This window comes from Cherax quadricarinatus, chromosome 84 (assembly GCF_038502225.1).
Source record: "Cherax quadricarinatus isolate ZL_2023a chromosome 84, ASM3850222v1, whole genome shotgun sequence".
In the NCBI taxonomy this organism is placed as follows: Eukaryota; Metazoa; Arthropoda; class Malacostraca; order Decapoda; family Parastacidae; genus Cherax; species Cherax quadricarinatus.
In genome coordinates this window covers 11,277,090-11,298,582 of record NC_091375.1, presented here as the reverse complement: position 1 = coordinate 11,298,582, position 21,493 = coordinate 11,277,090, and the positions used below count along the sequence as shown (strand labels likewise).

The 21,493-nt window shown below is 38.0% G+C and overlaps 1 protein-coding gene across 3 annotated transcripts in view; it reads right to left on the bottom strand.

Annotated features, from left to right (window-relative positions):
* Positions 1 to 7,137: 7,137 nt before the first annotated feature.
* Positions 7,138 to 21,493, bottom strand: part of LOC128704399 (serine/threonine-protein kinase SIK3) — an 82,585-nt gene continuing 68,229 nt past the window's right edge. For all 3 annotated transcript variants that reach the window (XM_053799550.2, XM_070103067.1, XM_053799551.2), the window contains one exon: positions 7,138 to 17,784. In XM_053799550.2, the coding sequence (XP_053655525.1) occupies positions 16,646 to 17,784 (1,139 nt within the window). In that variant the 3' untranslated portion in view covers positions 7,138 to 16,645. The remainder of the gene's footprint in view (positions 17,785 to 21,493) is intronic.

Genomic DNA, 21,493 nt, shown 5'->3' with positions numbered 1-21,493 from the left:
GTATGGGTGGGATTTGAAGCCATGGCGAGTGAGTGGTAAAACTCTAGGCCAGTGTGTAAGCCACTGGGCCAGCTGGCTACAATAGGATTCATCCGACTAGGTATATTTATACACCATAGGAAGGTTAGCATGGGCTCCACTGTGATCACAAATGAAAGCTTTTACAGATGAATCTCCCATCATCATGGCTGTGACAAACTCTAGCTTAAATCCCCTTCAAAGCCACCTTCATGACTCACAAAATCGTAAACCAGTAACACGATTGCAAACAAACTACTCACTCGCCATGGGTTCAAATCCCACCTGTACTCTGGTTATTTTGTATAACAGGAGAGAGTAATAAATAAACCATCATAAATGGAAAATATAAATGGTTTACCTAACAGCAATAAACTAAAGTTGAACACAAAGTTTGGAATCTGATTCTTCAAAGAACTGAAATGCATGCTGTTTTGGTACTCAAACACTGGCTGTGATACACATGTAACTGGCTTTGAGTTTTTCAACCCTCACAACCTGGTTTTCTGTTGACTGCCTGCTGCACCAGGTTGTTACTGTTGGTGGACCACCACCACAAATAGCTATCACAGCCTGGCTGATCTTATAGTAATGTTTTACCTTGGAAAGTTTCCCTTAAATTTTCAGTTAATCAAGATGAATCATAAATTGAGAATACCTCCAACTATGATAGACTCGGAAACCTATATGAAAACATGATTAAGATTTTTTACTGAGAATGGCATTCAAAAACTTTGAAGAAGACATGTTAAAACACTCTACCTCATAAGCAAGTCCAATTCTTGACTAAGCTGCACCAGCGTGAATCCCTCTTAATAGTTAAACTGAAGGCAAAACTCTAAGAAAGTCCAATAAAAAATCCATCGGGATTGGTGCTGGTGTTAAGGGGAATGAGCTACGAATAAAGAATATGAGAACTGGACCTCATATCTCTGGAAGAATGAAGATCGAAAGGTCATACAGTCATAATATACAAAATACTTCTGTGTATAGATAAACGATGTCTTTTTAATAAAGAAGTAACAAAGATGGATGGAAACTACAAACCCATATGAGCCACGGGATGTACAAAACACTTCATTCATCACAAGAGTGATGAAAGAAGTGAAATGATTTGCATAGCAAGATATGGTAGCAAAGGCCAACTCCATACAGAGATTCAAAGCCGGATAAGACGAAGTTTTTTCAAGTCAATTGAAAGTTAAACAAGTGGAGCAAAGAGCTGGAGCTCAACTCCCACAAACTCAAATGGGTAACTACTTATATACACAAATATGAAAAGAAGACCATTTAAACTATTTACCTTTATCACTGACAAGTAGTGTAAAAATATTCAATAAAGCAATTAGAAAAAAAAGTGTATTTTACATTTGGAGAGAAAAAACTTGCTATCAGATACAGGCATACCTCCTTAATACGGCACTAGCTTTAGAGCGCTTCCCTAATATGGCACTTTTCAATTATATTCATGCTAATTCTTTGGTGCTTGCCATGCTTTAACCCTTAAACTGTCCAAATGTAGATCTACGTTTTTTCAGCATTTGAATGTAAAAAAAAAAAAAAAAGACATCTTTTTTTTACATACTTTGATCTACGTTTTTTTTTTTTGTTATATTTGAAAATATGTAAAAATACATAGATCTACTTTTGGAGCACTACGCATGTGAACGTAAATCTGTTTGGACAGTTTAAGGGTTAAGATGGTTTTAGGCAATTAAAAAACAAAAAATTTTTTTTTAGTTTTGCATTGTTTTTCAGGCTTAGTGTCATCGTGCACTTAATAAATGATAACGTAAACATGTTTTAGATTTTTATATGCACTGGTAAGCGCACATAAGCAATATCACTATGGTGGCAATCTGGACCTAACCTGCCATATTTGTGAGGTATGTCTGTAGTTCATTTACAAACAGCAAAGCTTTGTGTATCAAAATTATTACACTACTACAATAGTCACCAATTATTCAGGAAAGGAATGGGCAGGTGACAGTTATTTTAAATGAAGACAATCTTCTGAGAGTGTTCCACACAAAAAGCTAATCAAGAAAGTATAAAACATAGTTCTTATACTTGATATGAGAATGTTTCAGTTGGAAAGGAATTTGCAATCACTGGTAAGAGGAAAGAATATGCTAATGGAATAACATTACCAGAAAAATCCTGCAAGGATCAGTTCTACAAGAAGCTTCAACTTCATTGATTTACATACTGTGTGTAGGTGTATAAATAGGTGTGATCTAGGGATCATCTTTAATTCTCACCTATAAATTCTGTACTTGCGGTTTTAATTGTCTTGAAGACAGAACGGTTAATTTCCTTACCAATGCTTTTCTAGAACCTGGCTTCCTCTCTCTCATTAATAACCAACGTTTTTATTTCAATCTGCTTCCATCTCTAATTTTTTTCTTCATACCCGACACCTGAAAGTTTCTTACTCACTTCAAATGGAATAAAAAAAATGGCTATACAGTGGTACCTTGGGATACGAACAGCTCAAAACTCGAACAATTATGTAAGTGCGTTTATGTAAGTGCTTTTGTAAGTGTATTTTTCAGGGTCTGAAACAGATTAATCTAATTTACATTATTCCTTATGAGAACAAATTCGTTCGGTATCAGCACTCGAACAGCCTTCTGGAACAAATTAAGTTCGTATCCTGAGGTACCACCGTACTTCCAAACTGGTGATGAAAAATCAGACAAAAATGCACATAAAAACTATAAAATGAGCCAAATTATCTAATTAATGGAGAACTGCAAAACCCACTAGTCACACAGCACATAAGGACAGAGAGGAAGGAAAAGGAAAGGAAAGGGAAGGGAAGGGAAGGGAAGGGAAGGGAAGGGAAGGGAAGGGAAGGGAAGGAAAGGGAAGGGAAGGGAAGGGAAGGGAAGGGAAGGAAAGGGAAGGGAAGGAAAGGGAAGGGAAGGAAAGGGAAGGAAAGGAAAGGGAAGGAAAGGCATATCTCTGATTTCTGGAAAAGAGAACCCTTCACCAGCATCAAGGCAACAGACTTGAGAGAATGAGATATAATAAATATACCAACCAGTACGTTAAAATACTCCAAGCTCTGAAGTGTGTCAAGTTGACTGTGAACCAGTTACCTGCATGGTGACCCTGTGTGTGTGTGTGTGTGTGTGTGTGTGTGTGTGTGTGTGTGTTTGTGTGTGTTTTTTTTGGTGTGTGTGTGTGTGTTTTTGTGTGTGTGTTTTTTTTTGTGTGTGTATGTGTTTGTGTTTGTACATGTGTGTGTGTGTGTGTGTGTGTGTGCGCCCGCGAACGCGTGCATGTGCGTGTGTGTGTGTGTGTGTGTGTGTGTTTGTGTGTGTGTGTATTTGTGTGTATTTGTGTGTGTGTATTTGTGTGTGTGTATTTGTGTGTGTATTTGTGTGTGTATATTTGTGTGTGTGTGTGTGTGTGTGTGTGTGTGTGTGTGTGTGTGTGTGTGTGTGTGTGTGTGTGTGTGTGTGTGTGTGTGTGTGTGTGTGTGTGTGTGTGTTTGTGTGTGTGTGTTTGTGTGTGTTTGTGTGTGTTTGTGTGTTTGTGTGTTTGTGTGTGTGTTTGTGTGTGTGTTTGTGTGTGTGTTTGTGTGTGTGTTTGTGTGTGTGTTTGTGTGTGTGTTTGTGTTTGTGTGTGTGTTGCCGAATAGGTAAAATTGGCCAATTAGCAAGAACTCATTTAAAATTAAGTCTTTCTAATATTTTATCTTATACATTGAAAGATATATTTTTTTCATTTATGTTAATGCAAAAACTAATAATTTTGTACCAAAAGAATCTTAGAAAACTTACCTAACCTTATTATAATAAAGTGCAATTTAATTTAGCCTAATCCAACTAAATATATTTTAGATAAGTTTACAATAATTTAATAACAATCACAATGAAATACATTTTTTTCATTAGGTTCAAAATGATTTTTGCAAAATTATTGCATACACAAATTTTTGCTTGCCTTATTTTGGCAAGAAGAGCATTGCTATTTAAGCCAGAATCTCAAGTTTTACTTATCGGCACGACATATACACATATACATCCAGTACTGTAGTAATTATACCTGCATGGTGGCCCTGTGTACATTTTGTATACTGTACTTTTTTGTATACTGTTCTTTCTCTTTGGGTCACCCTGCTTCGGTGGGAGACGACCGACTTATTGGAAAAAAAAAATACATACAGTACTGTAATAATGCCTAAATAGTGGACCTGGATACAGTGAATATACAGGTATTTATTATACCTGCAATAAACAGTACCTAGACCTCTGACATTTTATTCCTCACAGGGAATCACATCCAAAAAAAAGTAGCTAACTGAGTACTTGAAGATGATAGTTGTAAATTAAAAATACCATGGTATAAATTCATTAATGGTGAATAAGGCAGTTCATAAACTACTAATACACTAAACTGACAGATGTCTACTGTGTTGTCCATATAAGTTCATGTCTTTTATACATAAACACACGCACGCATGCACACACACACATACATACATATACACATATATATACTCTCCCACCACGGCAGGTTAACTTGAAAGGAAAACACTTTCACCATCACTCATTCCATCACTGTCTTGCCAGAGACATGCCAATACTACAGATCAAAACTGCAAATATAATAGCTCTCCTTCAGAGTGCAAGCACTGTACTTCCTACCTCCAGGGCTCAAATCCAGCTAACCGGTTTCCATGAATCCCTTCATAAATGTTACCTTGCTCATACTCCAACAGCAAATCAAGTCATTAAAACCCACTTGCCTCCACTCATTCCTAACACAATCACACACTCCTGATGGACCTACTGGATGTCCAAGCCAACTCACGCACAAAACCTCCTTAACCTCCTTTCTCCAACCATTTCTAGGGCAACCCCTACCCAGCCTTCTTTCCACTACAGATTTATACACCATGTAAGTCATCTTAACTTGCTCCATCCTCTCTTAAGTGTCCAAACCACCTCAACAACCCCTCCTCAGTCCTCTGGATACTTTTAGTAACCCAGCACCTCCTTTAAATCTCTAAACTATGAATTATCTAAATAATACAACACACATTGCCCTCAGACGCATTTCCACTGCCTCCAGCCTCCTACCTGCTGCAACACTGACAACCCATGCTTCACACTCATATTAGTGTTGGTACCACTGTGCATTTCCCTTTTTGCCCCCATGGATAATGGTCTTTGTCTCCACAGATGCCTCAATGCACAAACCCACCTTTTTACTCTCAATTCTATGGGTCACTTTGTCTTTCATATACCCATCTGCTGACAAATCCACTCCCGAATATCCGAATACATTCACTTTGTACTCCCCCCTCTTTCCAATCTGATATCCAGTCTTTCATTACCTAAATTTTTTGGTACCCTCATCACCTTGTTTTTTTCTGATATTCACTTTTAATGTCCTTCTTTAACATACAATCCCAAAATTCATCCACCAACTTTTGCAACTTTTCTTCGGAATCTCCTGAAAAGCAGTCATCAGCTAAAAACAACTGTTACTACTCCCACTTTGTATTAGATTCTATATATTTTAATTCCACACCTCTTCTCAACACTCTAGCATTTACTTCTTTTACAACCACCCTACTAATATGTTAAACAACCATGGTGATATCCCACATCCTTGTCTAAGGCCTACTGGAAAATAATCTTCCTCTCTCCTTCATACCCTCACTATCATATAAATTTTTAAATGCTTTCAGTACCTTAGCACCTATTCCATACACTTACAACATATGCCACATTGCTTCCCTATCCACTCTATCATATGCCTTTTCAAAATCTATATATGCAACAAAAACTTCCTTACACTTATCTAAATAATGTTCACTTATATGCTTCAATGTAAACACTTGGCCTGCCCACATACATACAGTACTTACTTACTTACATAAAAAAAAATATATATATATATATATATATATATATATATATATATATATATATATATATATATATATATATATATATATATATATATATATATATACACAGTGGTCCCTCGCTTTTCGTAGTTCTCGGCAATCGCAAATTTTGCCAATCATAGGGGTATTTTCGTATAAACATGGACTCGCTTTTCATAGGTTGACTCGCGAATAGTAGTTCGTCTGGGACACGTACGCACGGTGTGAGCCGGGGCGGCCTCCCTACCCAGCCAGTCTGGCATTGTTTACCAGTGAGTGAAGGTCCCCTCAAGTGCTCCTACGAAATATTTCATAATATTCCACTCATTTTAGTGCTTGCAATTACTAAATAAGCTACCATGGCTCCAAAGAAAGCTCCTAGTGCCAAGCCTGTGGCAAAGAAGGTGAGAAATATGTACAGTGACAAAGGCTTGGGCCATTTTCGGGAAGTGTTAAAGAGACGCCAGAAACAGAGCTCTCTCCACAGTTACTTTGTGAGACAGGACTAGAGTGACTCTCAAGGTGGTCCTAGTGGCATTAAGAAACAGAGAAGAGAAGCAACCCCAGAGAAGCAATTGGTACCTGAGGTGTTGCTGGAAGGGGATTCCCCTTCCAAACTGTAAACAATCCAATCTCTCTCCTCTTCCAGTCTCCCATACACTAAGAAGAATCTCCAATAAAGGTAAGTGTTATGCTGCTAATGTTTCATTCATCATTTCCCATTGTATTGTTTATGTACTATATGTATATTTCACGTAAAAAATTTTTTTGTTTTAATACCTCTGGGTGTCAGGAACGGATTAATTGTACAGTGGACCCCCGGTTAACGATTTTAATCCGTGCAAGAGGGGTAATTGTTATGCGAAATAATCGTTATGTGAATGAATTTTCCCCATAAGAAATAATGGAAATAAAATTAATCCGTGCAAGACACCCAAAAGTATGAAAAAAAAAATTTTACCACATGAAATATACATTTTCCCACACACAAAGAGAAGGATACATGCACAATAGTAGAGTAGTACATGCACAGTATATATTGTGCATGTACTAGTCTACTAAATGAAGAATAAATGACACTTACCTTTATTGAAGATGCAGCAATGACTGATGAGACACTGTGTCCTGGGAGTGCCTTTTCCTCCTGAGTACTGTAGGTCCTGTTTGGCATTTTCTTCCAGAACAGGCCTTATCACACTGTGTATGCCACTACGATTCTTAAATCTCTCAAACCAACCTTTGCTGGCTTTAAATTCACCAATATGAGCACTAGTTCCAGGCATTTTTCCCTGTTCACCTGGGTGTTAGTCGACTTGTGTGGGTTGCATCCTGGGAGACAAGATTAAGGACCCCAATGGAAATAAGTTAGACAGTCTTCGATGACACTGACTTTTTTGGGTTATCCTGGGTGGCAAATCCTCTGGGGTTAATTGTTTCTTGGTATTCTCAATAAGCCACACCAACAACGGTGCTACAGCAGCAGCAGCAGCTGACAGTGCAGCAGCAGCAGCAGCTGACAGTGCAGCAGCAGCAGCAGCTGCACCACCAATAGTAGCGATGGTTGATTGGGGTTTATTATACAACCTGGCCAGCTCGGAGACATGCACTCCACTTTCATACTTATCAATGATCTTTTTCTTCATCTCTATTGTAATTCTCACCCTTATTGCTGTAGGGTTGGCACTAGAAGCTTTCTTGGGGCCCATGGTCACTTATTTTCCAGAAAAAGCACCGAAAACACTGTAATAATACGAAATATTCCGATTGTATGCTTGGATGTTACCGCGGAGGCTGGCTGGTAAACAATGCCACCGGCGGAACATGTGAGCGTGGCTCAGGCCGCACATTGGACGCGTCTCGGACGAAAATCGGTAAGCGGGTTTTTAAGCGGTATGTGAGGCAAAATTTTTGCAATTAAAGTAAGCGGTATGCGAAATAATCGCTATGTGATGCCATCGTTATGCGGGGGTCCACTGTATTTACATTATTTCTTATGGGGAAAATTTATTCGCAAATCGTAAATTTCGTTTATAGTAACGGCTCCAGGAACGGATTAATTACGAAAAACGAGGGACCACTGTATTATATATATATACACACATGTATACATATATACAAGACAGTGATTATGTGTGAATGATGGTGAAAGTGCTTTCTTTTTAGGGTCACCCTGCCTCTGTGGGAGACAGCCAGCACGTTAAAAAAACCTATGTACATACGTACATATATGTAGGTATACCTATATACATACATGATATACATATATCTATACATATAAGCATGTTGTAAAAGACAATTAAAACACTGGGAGCAAGGGGCCAGTAACCCTTTCTCCTGTATAAATTACAAAAAAAAAAAAAAAAAGATGTTTGGATGTGCATGGATGTAGCGCAAATGATACTGTCAGTGTTATGAATGAAAATAAGCTGAATGTCCTGGCTCTAAGCTAAATAAAGCAGAAGGGAGCAGGAGAGTTTCAGTAGGGAGAAATAAATGGGATTAGGTCAGGGGTGTCTGAGAGTTAGAACTAAGAAAGGAGTAGCAATAATGTTGAAGGATCAGTTATGGTAGGAAAAGAGGGAATATTAATAGATAAATTCAAGAATTATGTGGGGCAAAATAAGGGTTGGAAGCAAAAAGTGAGTTATACTAAGTGTTTATGCACTTGGAGAAGAGGAATGCAGAGGAGAGAGATTTAGAAAGATGTTAAGTGAGTGCTCAGGGAGTTTTAAACTAAGTGAAAAAGTAATTGTGATGGGAGACCTAAATGCTCAAGTATGAGAAACTGCTGTAGAGGGCACAGTACGTAAGTTTGGGAGGTCCACGATAAATAATAATGGGGTAAGACTTCTGGATGTGCATATTTATAGAGGGCAACAAATATCAGATCATTATTTAATTGTAGCTACAGTAAAAGGTAAATGTGGTACAAGTAGATTGGCATCAGTGAGTAAGACAGAAATGAAAGTTTATAAACTAAAGGAGGAGAGTGTTAGGGAAAGATATAAGCAACTATTAGGAAAAAGATAGGGTAGCGAGAATATAAGTAATGAGGTTGAAGAAGTATGGCGTAGATTTAAGAATGGAGTGTTAGAGTGTACAGCAGAAATTTGTGGATATAGAAGGGTGTGCTGAAGGGAAGAGGAGTGATTGGTTGACTGAGGTAAAGAAGAAAAAGTCAGCAAATGAGTTTTTTTTTTTACAAAGCAATGTGATATAAGGAGAGTGGAGTAAATGGAGAGTAAAAGAGTACTTAAGGAGTGTAAAAGTAGAATGAATGAGAGAGTAAATTAGGTTCTGTCAACAAATTTTGATGAGAATGAGAAAAAGGTTTGGGGTGAAATTAATAGGTTGAGAAAGCCTAAGGAATGAATGGATTTGACAGTTAAAAACAAAATACAGAGTTGAAGGAGCTGTGAAGATGGCAGGAATATTTATAGATGGGATTGTAAAAGAAGCAAGTGCCAGGGTGTTGGAGAGAAGTGCCATTAAAATATAAATAATTTAATACAAAGTGGAAGTCATCACAACTGTTTTTTTCTGATGACTATATGATTTTAGGAGATTCTGAAGAGAAGTCGAAAAGTTTGGTGGACTAATTTGGGAAGGCATGTAGAGGAAATTAAAAGTCAACAGAGGAAAGAGGAAGGTGATAAACTTAACAAACGAGTTAGGTAATGAAAGACTGGATATCAGATTGGAAGGAGGAAGTATAGATAAATAGAATATATTCAGATATATGGGAGTGGACTTGTCAGCAGATGGGTATATGAAACAAGAGGTTAACAACAGAACTGATGAAGGCAAAAAGGTGGGTGGTGCACTGAAGTATCTGTGGAGACAAAGTGTTATCCACTGAAACAAGGAGGGTAATTTATGAGAGTATAGTGGTACCATCACTCTTATATAGGTGTGAAGCATGGGTAGTGAATGTTGCAGCAAGGAGAAGGCTGGAAGCAGTGGAGATGTGTCTGAGGGAAAAGTGTGGCATATATATTATGCAGAGAATTCGTAGTTTGGAAATTAGGAGGAGGTGCAGTTACTAAAATTATAAGTCAGAGAGCTGAGGAGGGGTTGTTGAGGTGGTTTGGTCATTTAGAGGAAGGAGCAAAATAAGATGATTTGGAGAATGTATTAATCTGTAGTGGGGAAAAGGCAGGGTAGGGGTTGCCCTAGGAAAGGATGGAGGGAGGGGATAAAGGTGGTTTTGTGTGCAAGGGGTTTGGACATACAGTAGGCATGTGTGAACATGTTAGATAGGAGTGAAGAAGAATGGTTTTTGGGACTTGACATGCTGTTGGAGTGTGAGCAAGGTAATATTTTGTGAAGGGATTCAGGGAAACTGGTTAGCCAGATGAGTCCTGGAGGTGGGAAATAAAGGAGGGGTGTAGGATATGTGACATCTAAACTGACATATCTGTGTGCCTCTGGCAACACAGTGATAGTGTGAATGATGGTGAAAGTTTTTTTTTTTTTTTTTTTTGGGTCACCCTACCTCAGTGGGAGACAGCTGGCATGTTAAAAAAAATTATATATCATACATACACACACGCACACACACACACACCATAAAATAATAGATGTATACATCAATAAACGAAGAAAATCTTTTACTGAAATGGCTCAGTGAAAATAAATTCAATTGAAAGTTGTATAAAGCAAATGGAACAATATAAAACACATCACATAACAATGTACAATGTATACTATGACATGATGAAATAATGTCTATCATAATAAATCAAATGAAATGGTAAGTGATGACCTACAGCTAACCTGTTTAATGTAAAGTAAAATGGAAATAAAGTATAAGACATCAAACTGCTTGATAATATAACAAACTTGTGCAAGTAGGTAAAGCATAAAAGCATGTACTGTAGCATATATGTAAACACTTAAGAATGGTGATGCAAAACACAATGACTGGGAATGATGGAAAATGGAATGATGGGAATGCAGTACCACACTTCTGCACTCCATGACTAGATCAAATGGACCCATTCTACCAGGTCTCGGTGAACTACAATTCCTGACCAAGGCAATAACAATTGGTACAAATCTTCATCTTGTGGGACATCAGGTGCTAATGGACTTAATTCAAGCGTATCAAGTATTTTATACATACAGTATCTACATTACAAGAGAATTTGAAGTGAGGTACGCTTAAAAAAATTTAACGTGAAAGGCAATGTCCAGCAAGATCAAATTTCCTGCCAATAAGATCCCGGATACCCGAGATGTCAGTTTAGTTCACGTAAGTATACTGCAGAGCATAAATTTCAAATACATTTGAAAACTCCTAATTTTGCTGAATATAAACAACAATGTCAAATGTGGCAAGAAGAGAAACAACAGAGATAAAGACTAAGAGCAGCTCAAACATATGCAAGTACATAAAAAGAGTACATTAGTTCATGTTTGGGTTCAGCCTTGAGTTCTTGTGTGCAGTGCATTGGTCTGATTTTCCACTATACAAAGTGTATATCATATAGTTCTTGTACTTAAATGTGTTACTAATTGTAATTCTCATAATTCTAGCAAACCACAGTCAAAATTCTAAAAATGTTGCCAAATATAGAAAACAATAAAAAGGGAGCAATACAAAAACTGGGCATGCACAGGAACAGATGCATACCAAAATTTATACGTACAAAACAGAAAATACAAATGCTGTTAAAACCAATACTTTAAGAAAACCCTGCTATAAGCAAGTATAACTCAAGGCAAGTTTGCATTTAAAATCAATGAGAATATAAATACAACACACAAATTACTTATTACACTTCCCTCACTATCTTACTGAACAGGAATGTAAGAATGTATTCATGACACTTTGATCAAGATTGTTAAGTGTTAACACCAACACTATTTTGTATGCAATTCTTTTAAAGCTAATGAGCAGAATAATCGTATTCCCTGTTTACATTAATAATGCCTAGGTTAATTTCCTCATTAAAATTTAAGAAAATAAATGTTGAAAGTCAATGCACATTTTTTTTTCAACAAGTTGGCCATCTCCCACCTAGGCAGGGTGACCCAAAAAGAAAGAAAATCCCCAAAACGAAAATACTTTCATCATCATTCAGCACTTTCGCCTCACTCATACATAATCACTGTTTTTGCAGAGGTGCCCAGATATGTATAACAGTTTAGAAGCATCTATAAAAATACAATATAAAAAGTGACCTAAAGTAATATAATAAACTCCCTATAGAATATAATATCAGGGCCCCAATTATATATATACCGTCCTATTACACATCTCTCCAAACTGCCAATATCCCAAACCCCTCCTTTAAAGTGCAGGCATTGTACTTCCCATTTCCAGAACTCAAGTCTGGCTATACAAAAATAACCAGTCTCCCTGAATCCCTTCACTAAATATTACCCTGCTCACACTCCAACAGCTCGTCAGGTCCAAAAACCACTCTTCTCCATTCACTCCTATCTAACACACTCATGTATGCTTGCTGGAAGTCCAAGCCCCTTGCCCACAAAACCTCCTTTACCCTCTCCCTCCAACCTTTTTGAGGACGACCCCTACCCTGCCTTCCTTCCCATACAGATTTATACGCTCTCCATGTCAACATAATTGAGTCCTGGAAATGAGAAGTACAATGCCTGGACTTTAAAGGAGAGGTTTGGGATGTTGGCAGTTTGGAGGGACGTCTAAACTGTCGTATCTAAGTGCCTCTGCAGAGAGTGATTATGTCTGAGTGATGGTGAAAATGTTGAATAATGATGAAAGTTTTTTTCTTTCTTTTTGGGTCACCCTGCCTTGGTGGGAAACGGCTGACGTGTTAAAAAAAAAAAAAAATTAGCTAGTCAAACCAAGTCACACTTCAACTTAGCCATTTTCATTTTCACAATGTGAACAATTCATGGGATGTCTGTCTTAATATAAGCAGTAGACATTATATTATTTGCCAGGTTTTCCTACATGATACACTTTAACTCATAGTGTTTGCTACACAACTCAGCCTTTTCCAGACAATTTATATGACTGATCATTTATACACCAGCTACTGCATACTGTGTGTACATACACTACCCACCCCCACACAAATTACATTGTGTCAGCCCCCTTCCCCACCCATGGTAAATTTAGTTCCAAGTTCTTCACAAAATACGTCCCACGATTTTTTTTACTAATCTGCTGCAATTCAAAAGATATCCTTCCAATTCAAATATTTGTATCTAGACTCTACCATAAGTCTGATTTTTTTTTTTAATTCATCAATACTTCAATGAAGTGGAAAAGAATCCATCCTTCGTAAGCCATGTGTGTCATAAGAGGTGACTAAAATGCCAGTAGCAAGAGGCTTGTAACCCTTCTGTATAATTTAATAAATGCAAAAGGAAAAACTTGTTTCTTCTTTTACAGGTCACCCTGCCTTGGTGGGAGACAGCCAGTGTTCAAAAATAAAACACATGAATATCATCATCATTAACCCTTAAACTGTCCAAACGTAGATCTACGTTTTTTCAACATTTGAAAGTATGTAAAAAAAAAAATAGATCTTCTTTTTGTTTTTTTACATTTGAAAACGTGTAAAAAAACTTTGATCTATGTTTTTTTTTGTTATATTTGAAAATATGCAAAAAAAACATTAATCTACTTTTGAAGCACTACACATGTGAACACAGATCTGTTTGGACAGTTTAAGGGTTAAATACCATGAATGTGTGTACTGTTGTATGTAGTGTAGTAGGAACTCTTCTTCAAGACAAAGGTTAGTCCTCAAAATTCATTCCACTTACTTACTGTCTTCCATAATTCTTAAAGGAATTTGTTTTTCAATATAACAAAAAAATTACCCTGCCTGTCACTATAAAATGAGCATCTCACTCAAAGATTTGTACTGCATATATAGTATTATTATTATTATTATTATAATCAAAAAGAAGCGCTAAGCCACAAGGGCTAACATATATAGTAGAATGCTGCATGTGCAATATTTAATCAGTGCAAAAGTATGCCATTATTTGTCGTCACTCTTAAGTTTTTATATTTAGGTATTAATTATTTAAAATCAGAGAAACTTAAATCATTAATTGCTTTAACAAGAATGAAATTAACAAAATACGCCAACATACTTTGATTAATGAAGGTTTTAAGCCTCACTCTCATGCAAAGATTTCTGCGAGGCTACAACTAATTTATTTCATTCATAAATCAAGGGTATATTTTGGGAAACTTTAAGCTAGAGGAATTAAAGGATAATCTTATGATTGAGAATACACACTAATTTCCAACTACCAATAACACAAAATTTTGTGGAAATTGACTGGTTAATACACTGTGTTTTTACTCCATCCAAAGAGACCCTTTTCAGTTCTGCTGAAGGGGGTCTCAGACTGATGCTGAAATATATAGAACTGTTTTACCCTTTTCCTTTTTTAGTTTTTAGTCCAAGGGTTTCCCACTTTTCATCCATGTTTATAACACTTTAATCCAAGTAAATCCAGTTGCATATATTCCACCATCCTCAAAATTATGGTAGCTTGAAATATAATTATCTTCATCAGTAAAAATGATTGATTACACTATTAATTCTCTTTCATCTACAAAACAGATTCTTGCCTTTGAATCTGCTACACAAAAAATATTTTTGTCTTTTTACCTCTTAAATGTACAATCATTGCTCAATAAAGGCATTAACCTCCTAGTGAATTTTCCATATTTTCTCAAGCAAGATCATTTTAAATTATTATAATCAGGTTTACATTAATTTGGTATGAGGTAGATTGTTTGAATACGTACTGTATTATTCTTGCCACCCAACTTTAGCTTCATCTTACCTTGGTCATACACATGACAAGTTGATCACACGTACAAAAAATACTACTCTTAGAACTTTGGCAACATTTTTAAAATATATGAAAATTTGCTATGATAGCTGACTATGAAATAATTATCACTGGAAGTGTTTAATTATTATGTTACAGTTTCATCTAAAGCACTGAAAACTTTCAAAATTAAACTAATTATTTTTCCAAGCAAAGTACCTATGAATTTAAACTTTACAGTAATATAATATTTTTGCATAAATATATTTGAAAAATAGTAGATTTTAACACCAATAGTAGGATGCCTGTACACAAAGACTCAATGCTAAACAATGTCAGTCCTAATCCTCTCCAGTAGCACCAAGTCTCTATAAAGTCGCCAGGATCAGCACAGGGTAGCCATACCTTGATAATCCAACACTAAAAATTAATACTTCCATGAAGTTAGGAACTACTTTTTGAAATTGCTTTTAGCCAGGTTTTGTCTTTATGATAAACTAAATAACTAATTCCATTTCTTATCGTCATGGGTGAAAACAAGACTTGCTCTAACATCCATTAGTGTGTTGGATTAAAGAGGCTTGACTGTATTGCCTTTAGGTGTATGCAGTTGCAGCTAGGTGATACCCAGAGGAAATACTTAGTTGGCACTTTGAGGGGCATTTCCAAAAGCAGTGGAAATATAAAAGCAAGTCTTTGGCCCAACTACTCATTTACTGAACAAGTGTTATGACATAATTTAGTATGTTCTTTGTTTTTTAAATTTAGATGTTTTCTCACTTTATACTAATATAGAAAAATAGTTAAAAATCCCAATAATGAAAATGATATTTCTTCCTTAAGTTTATGGTGTTCCCTTCCAATGAATTGTTTGTGCATGTGAGAGAGTATAAAGTCATACTTATTAAATATATGTAGCCATACACTATCAAGATAAATTTAAACTTTTCCTGTCTTATGAGTTTGTTTATACAGCATCAACCTCATTCCTAAATGAACCAAAGATGTCAAGTGTCACTGTCATAAAGCAAAAGGCACTAAATTTAGCCTGAGCTTTCTGCAGTCAAAACACTGGCCTGTTTCATAAAGACACTGAACACATTGTAATACCAAACCAATGCCCAGATTTTCCATATTTTCATATGGCATTTCAAAAACAAAGCCTTTATATTTCCTTCATACTTTTGGCCTTTGATATACATGAAAATCTGAATAAAGAGCAGAATAACCACAACAATGGAATGCAGTCCAGAAGGCAACTTGTAGAGAATTAAATGGATATAATATGCACTTAAAATGCAGATACTTCTGCTCTGTTCAATAATGTCATTTTCAATTAATTAGATTTAAAAAGGAAAATGATGGCTGTAAATCCTGAAAGACACTGAGAAATCCTTAATGACTATTTTAACATCTAAATGTGAAATACATTTCTATAATATAACAACATACATACACAAACATAACTTATAAATGATACTAAATAGACAGGCCAGAGAATACCCAAGCAAAATTTTAGAATACTAATATTCTAATATTTCAATGATATTAAATAACAAAAGTCAATAGAAAAAGAAACAACTAAACACTAGTCTGCTTTAAATTTTCCTGTCTATTTAGAGAGAGATTAGAAATGGCTTTTACTATTACAACAAATAAACAAGTCAATAAGTATTGAAATCAGAAAGTTGAAGCCTCAAATAGTGATGCCACATGGTTTGTGTTCAGAGTTGTGAACAGGAAAACAAGCACTGCATTACGGGGCTGTGTTAGGTGTTATCATAAGGAAATCAAGCCTCACCATAAACTACTTACGGCTTCTATTTCCTGACTTCAACGCACTCTTCGACAATTGCACACGATCCATTCTGGAAGTATCTGCATGTGCAAACACTTCCACATCACACACACAGTAAACTACAGTCAATGTTAGGTCGTCATACAATCAATTAGCTGTTGGCAAAGCTGTGTATATTGGTCCTCATCTCCAGACACTCTGCGCATCTTGAGGGCACGAGAGTCTGCCGCAGACCCTTCGTGCACCTCCAAGTCCACCTGGGCTCCTGTTGGGTCCCTTATAGAAAGGCCACAGTCCCGAACTCCTTCTCGGACAATTGAAGGAGCTCGCCTCTCAAGTATATGCATTATACTACCTACTAATTCTTCCTGTGCCATACCTGACCACTTAGTTGGAAGGGTCAATAAGAAAGAGCCACTTCCTGTTTTAGGCAACTCCAATTCTATGACGCCACGCTCCACTAAGGGCAACTGATCCCCTGAAGGACTAATGTCTGTCATTTCTGTGTCACTTTCACCTGTTCCTCCATTATGGAATGGAGGAAAACTATGTCTAAACTCCATGCTGGTAATAAGCATGTGGTTCCGTGGGGTTCCTGTAATGGCATTTTGTCGCACTAAATTTCGTTCATTACGAGCTCTATGGACATTGTTGTTGTCCGTTGTTGGGTGTCTACGCGAAGATGCAAAAAACCCAGCCGTACCCCTTGTTATGGATGGTCCTTGAGTGTCATACTGACCAACACATGGTAATGGCGCAGAGTCTAAGCTTAGGCCTTTCGATAACCTTTGAGGAGAAAGATGAGGAAACAAAGTAATGTGGTCAGAAGCCGGAGGTGAAGGAAAGGGCGAAGAGTCCATGTCATCTGACACATCTGGCGAAGAGTCTGATGAGGAACCAATAATCACCTGGCCCCCACTCTCATCAGTTATAGAGATTTGGGGGTTCTGAGTGAAGGTGTGTGTGCTCCGAGGTATCTGGTGGGAAATGTGGCATCCTCCTAGAGGCTCCTCTCGAATACTGTCCAGTGCAAGAGGTGGAGGTGAGGGCCCAGGCCGTGGTATGAGGCCTGGGGGAGGTGGTGAGAGGGGTGCACCTGGATTTAACAAAGATACTGGAGATGAAGGCTGAGGAGACAACACTAGAGGAGGTGACTGGCGGTGTGATGGGCTGCGAAGCCCAGCAGGCGAGGACGGGGGATGGAGTTGCAGCCGACTCAAACTGAGAGCTGTACCTTCTATGCTACTCCCACTGTGGTGTAACGGGGAACCTGCAATAAGGCATTAAAAATATAATTTGCACTGCTCATCAAGAAAAAAACAATACAGACTTTGCCTAGAAAATTTTAATTTATTATTATTCATGATGTGAGATATAGACAATTGCTAATATGGGGAATGGAAAGACAGGCAAGGGTGACCCAAATAGAAAGAAAAAACTTTCATTATCATTCAACACTTTCACAGTCACTGACACATATTTACTGTCTTTGCAGAGTTGCTATGACACGACAGCCAATATTCCAAACCCCTCCTTTAAAGTGCAGGCATTGTACTTCCTATTTCCAGGACTCAAGTCTGGCTAACCTCTTTCCATGAATCCCTTCACACAATATCACCCTGCTCAAACTCCAACAGCACATCAGGTCCCAAAAACTATTTGTCTCCATTCACTCCTATTTAACACACTCACGCAAGCTTGCTGGAAGTCCAAGCCCCTAGCCCACAAAACCTTCTTTATCCCCTCCCTCCAACTTTTTCGGGGATGACCCGTACCCCACCTTCCTTCTCCTACAGATTTATACACTCTCCAAGTCATTCTACTTTGATCCATTCTCTCTAAATGACCAAACCACCTCAACAGCCCCTCTTCAGCCCTCTGACTAATACTTTTATTAACGCCACACCTCCTCCTAATTTTCAGACTACGAATTCTCTGCATAATATTTACACCACACATTGCCCTTAGACAAGACATCTCCACTGCCTCTAGCCACCTCCTCGCTGCAGCATTTACAACCCACACTTCGCACCCATATAAGAGTGTTGGTACCACTATGCTTTCGTACATTCCCTTCTTTGCCTCCATGGGTAACATTCTTTGTCTCCACTGATACCTCAATGCATCTCGCAACTTCTTTTCCTTCATCAGTTCTACTGTTAACGTCATCCTTCATAAACCCATCTGCTGAAATTCAACCCCCAAATATCTGAAAACATTCACTTCTTTCATACTTCCTCTCTTCAATGTGATATCCAATTTTTCTTTATCTAAATTGTTTGATACCCTCATCGCCTTACTCTTATCTATGTTCACCTTCAACTTTCTACCTTTGCACACCCTCCCAAACTCGTTCACTAACCTTTGCAACTTTTCTTTAGAATCCCCCAAAAGAACAGTATCATCAGCAAAAAGTAACTGTGTCAACTCCCATTTTGTATTTGATTTCCCATAATTTAATCCCACCCCTCTCCCCAACACCCTAGCATTCACTTCTTTTACGACCCCATCTATAAATATGTTAAACATCCATGGTAACATTACACATCCCTGTTGAAGACCTACTTTTACTGGGAAGTAATCTCCCTCTCTCCTACACACCCTGACCTGAGCCTCACCATCCTCATAAAAATTCTTTACAGCATTTAGTAACTTACTACCTATTCCATAAACTTGCAAAATCTGCCACATTGCTCTCCTATCCACTCTACCATATGCCTTCTAAATCCATAAATGCAATGAAAACTTCCCTACCTTTATCTAAATACTGTTCACATATATGCTTCAATGTAAACACCTGATCTACACATCCCCTACCCATTCTAAAGCCTCCTTACTCATCTGCAATTCTGCTCTCTGTCTTACCTCTAATTCTTTCAATAATAATCCTACCATACACTTTACCTGATATACTCAGTAAACTTATTACCCTACAATTTTTACAATCTCTTTTGTCCCCCTTCCCTTTCTATAAAGGAATTATACATGCTCCCTGCCAATCCCTAGGTACCGTCCCCTCTTTAACACATTTATTAAACAAAAATACCAACCACTCCAACACTATCACCCCTTCCTGCTTTTAACATTTCTGCCATAATCCCATCAGTTTCAGCTGCTTTGCCCCCTTTCATTCTATGTAATGCCTCACACACCTCTCCCACACTCACAACCTGCTCTTCTTCACTCCTAAAAGAAATTATACCTTCGTGGCCAGTAAATGAAATTACTGTGTCCCTTTCTTCATCAACATTTAAAAGTTCTTCATAATATTCCTGCCATCTACCCAATACCTCCAGCTCCCCATCTACTAACTCCCTTACTCTATTTTTAACTGACAAATCCATTCATTCCTTAGGCTTTCTGAACTTGTTTATCTCACTCCCAAATTTTTTCTTATTCTCAACAAAATTTCTTGACAGTGCCTCTCCCACTCTACCATTTGCTCTACTTCTGCACTCTCTCACCATTCTCTTCACCTTTCTTTTACTCTCCATATACTCCATATATAGGTAGTAGGTTGGTAGACAGCAACCGCCCAGGGAGGTACTACCGTCCTGCCAAGTGAGTGTAAAACGAAAGCCTGTAATTGTTTTACATGATGGTAGGATTGCTGGTGTCCTTTTTTCTGTCTCATGAACATGCAAGATTTCAGGTACGTCTTGCTACTTCTACTTACACTTAGGTCACACTACACATACATGTACAAGCACATATATACACACCCCTCTGGGTTTTCTTCTATTTTCTTTCTAGTTCTTATTCTTGTTTATTTCCTCTTATCTCCATGGGGAAGTGGAACAGAATTCTTCCTCCGTAAGCCATGCGTGTTGTAAGAGGCGACTAAAATGCCGGGAGCAAGGGGCTAGTAACCTCTTCTCCTGTATATATTACTAAATGTAAAAGGAGAAACTTTCGTTTTTCCTTTTGGGCCACCCCGCCTCGGTGGGATACGGCCGGTGTGTTGAAAGAAAGAAGATACTCCATATATTTTTTTTTTTTTTTATTATCACACCGGCCGATTCCCACCAAGGCAGGGTGGCCCGAAAAAGAAAAACTTTCACCATCATTCACTCCATCACTGTCTTGCCAGAAGGGTGCTTTACACTACAGTTTTTAAACTGCAACATTAACACCCCTCCTTCAGAGTGCAGGCACTGTACTTCCCATCTCCAGGACTCAAGTCCGGCCTGCCGGTTTCCCTGAATCCCTTCATAAATGTTACTTTGCTCACACTCCAACAGCACGTCAAGTATTAAAAACCATTTGTCTCCATTCACTCCTATCAAACACGCTCACACATGCCTGCTGGAAGTCCAAGCCCCTCGCACACAAAACCTCCTTTACCCCCTCCCTCCAACCCTTCCTAGGCCGACCCCTACCCCGCCTTCCTTCCACTACAGACTGATACACTCTTGAAGTCATTCTGTTTCGCTCCATTCTCTCTACATGTCCGAACCACCTCAACAACCCTTCCTCAGCCCTCTGGACAACAGTTTTGGTAATCCCGCACCTCCTCCTAACTTCCAAACTACGAATTCTCTGCATTATATTCACACCACACATTGCCCTCAGGCATGACATCTCCACTGCCTCCAGCCTTCTCCTCGCTGCAACATTCATCACCCACGCTTCACACCCATATAAGAGCGTTGGTAAAACTATACTCTCATACATTCCCCTCTTTGCCTCCAAGGACAAAGTTCTTTGTCTCCACAGACTCCTAAGTGCACCACTCACTCTTTTTCCCTCATCAATTCTATGATTCACCTCATCTTTCATAGACCCATCCGCTGACACGTCCACTCCCAAATATCTGAATACGTTCACCTCCTCCATACTCTCTCCCTCCAATCTGATATTCAATCTTTCATCACCTAATCTTTTTGTTATCCTCATAACCTTACTCTTTCCTGTATTCACCTTTAATTTTCTTCTTTTGCACACCCTACCATATATAGGGTGTGCAAAAGAAGAAAATT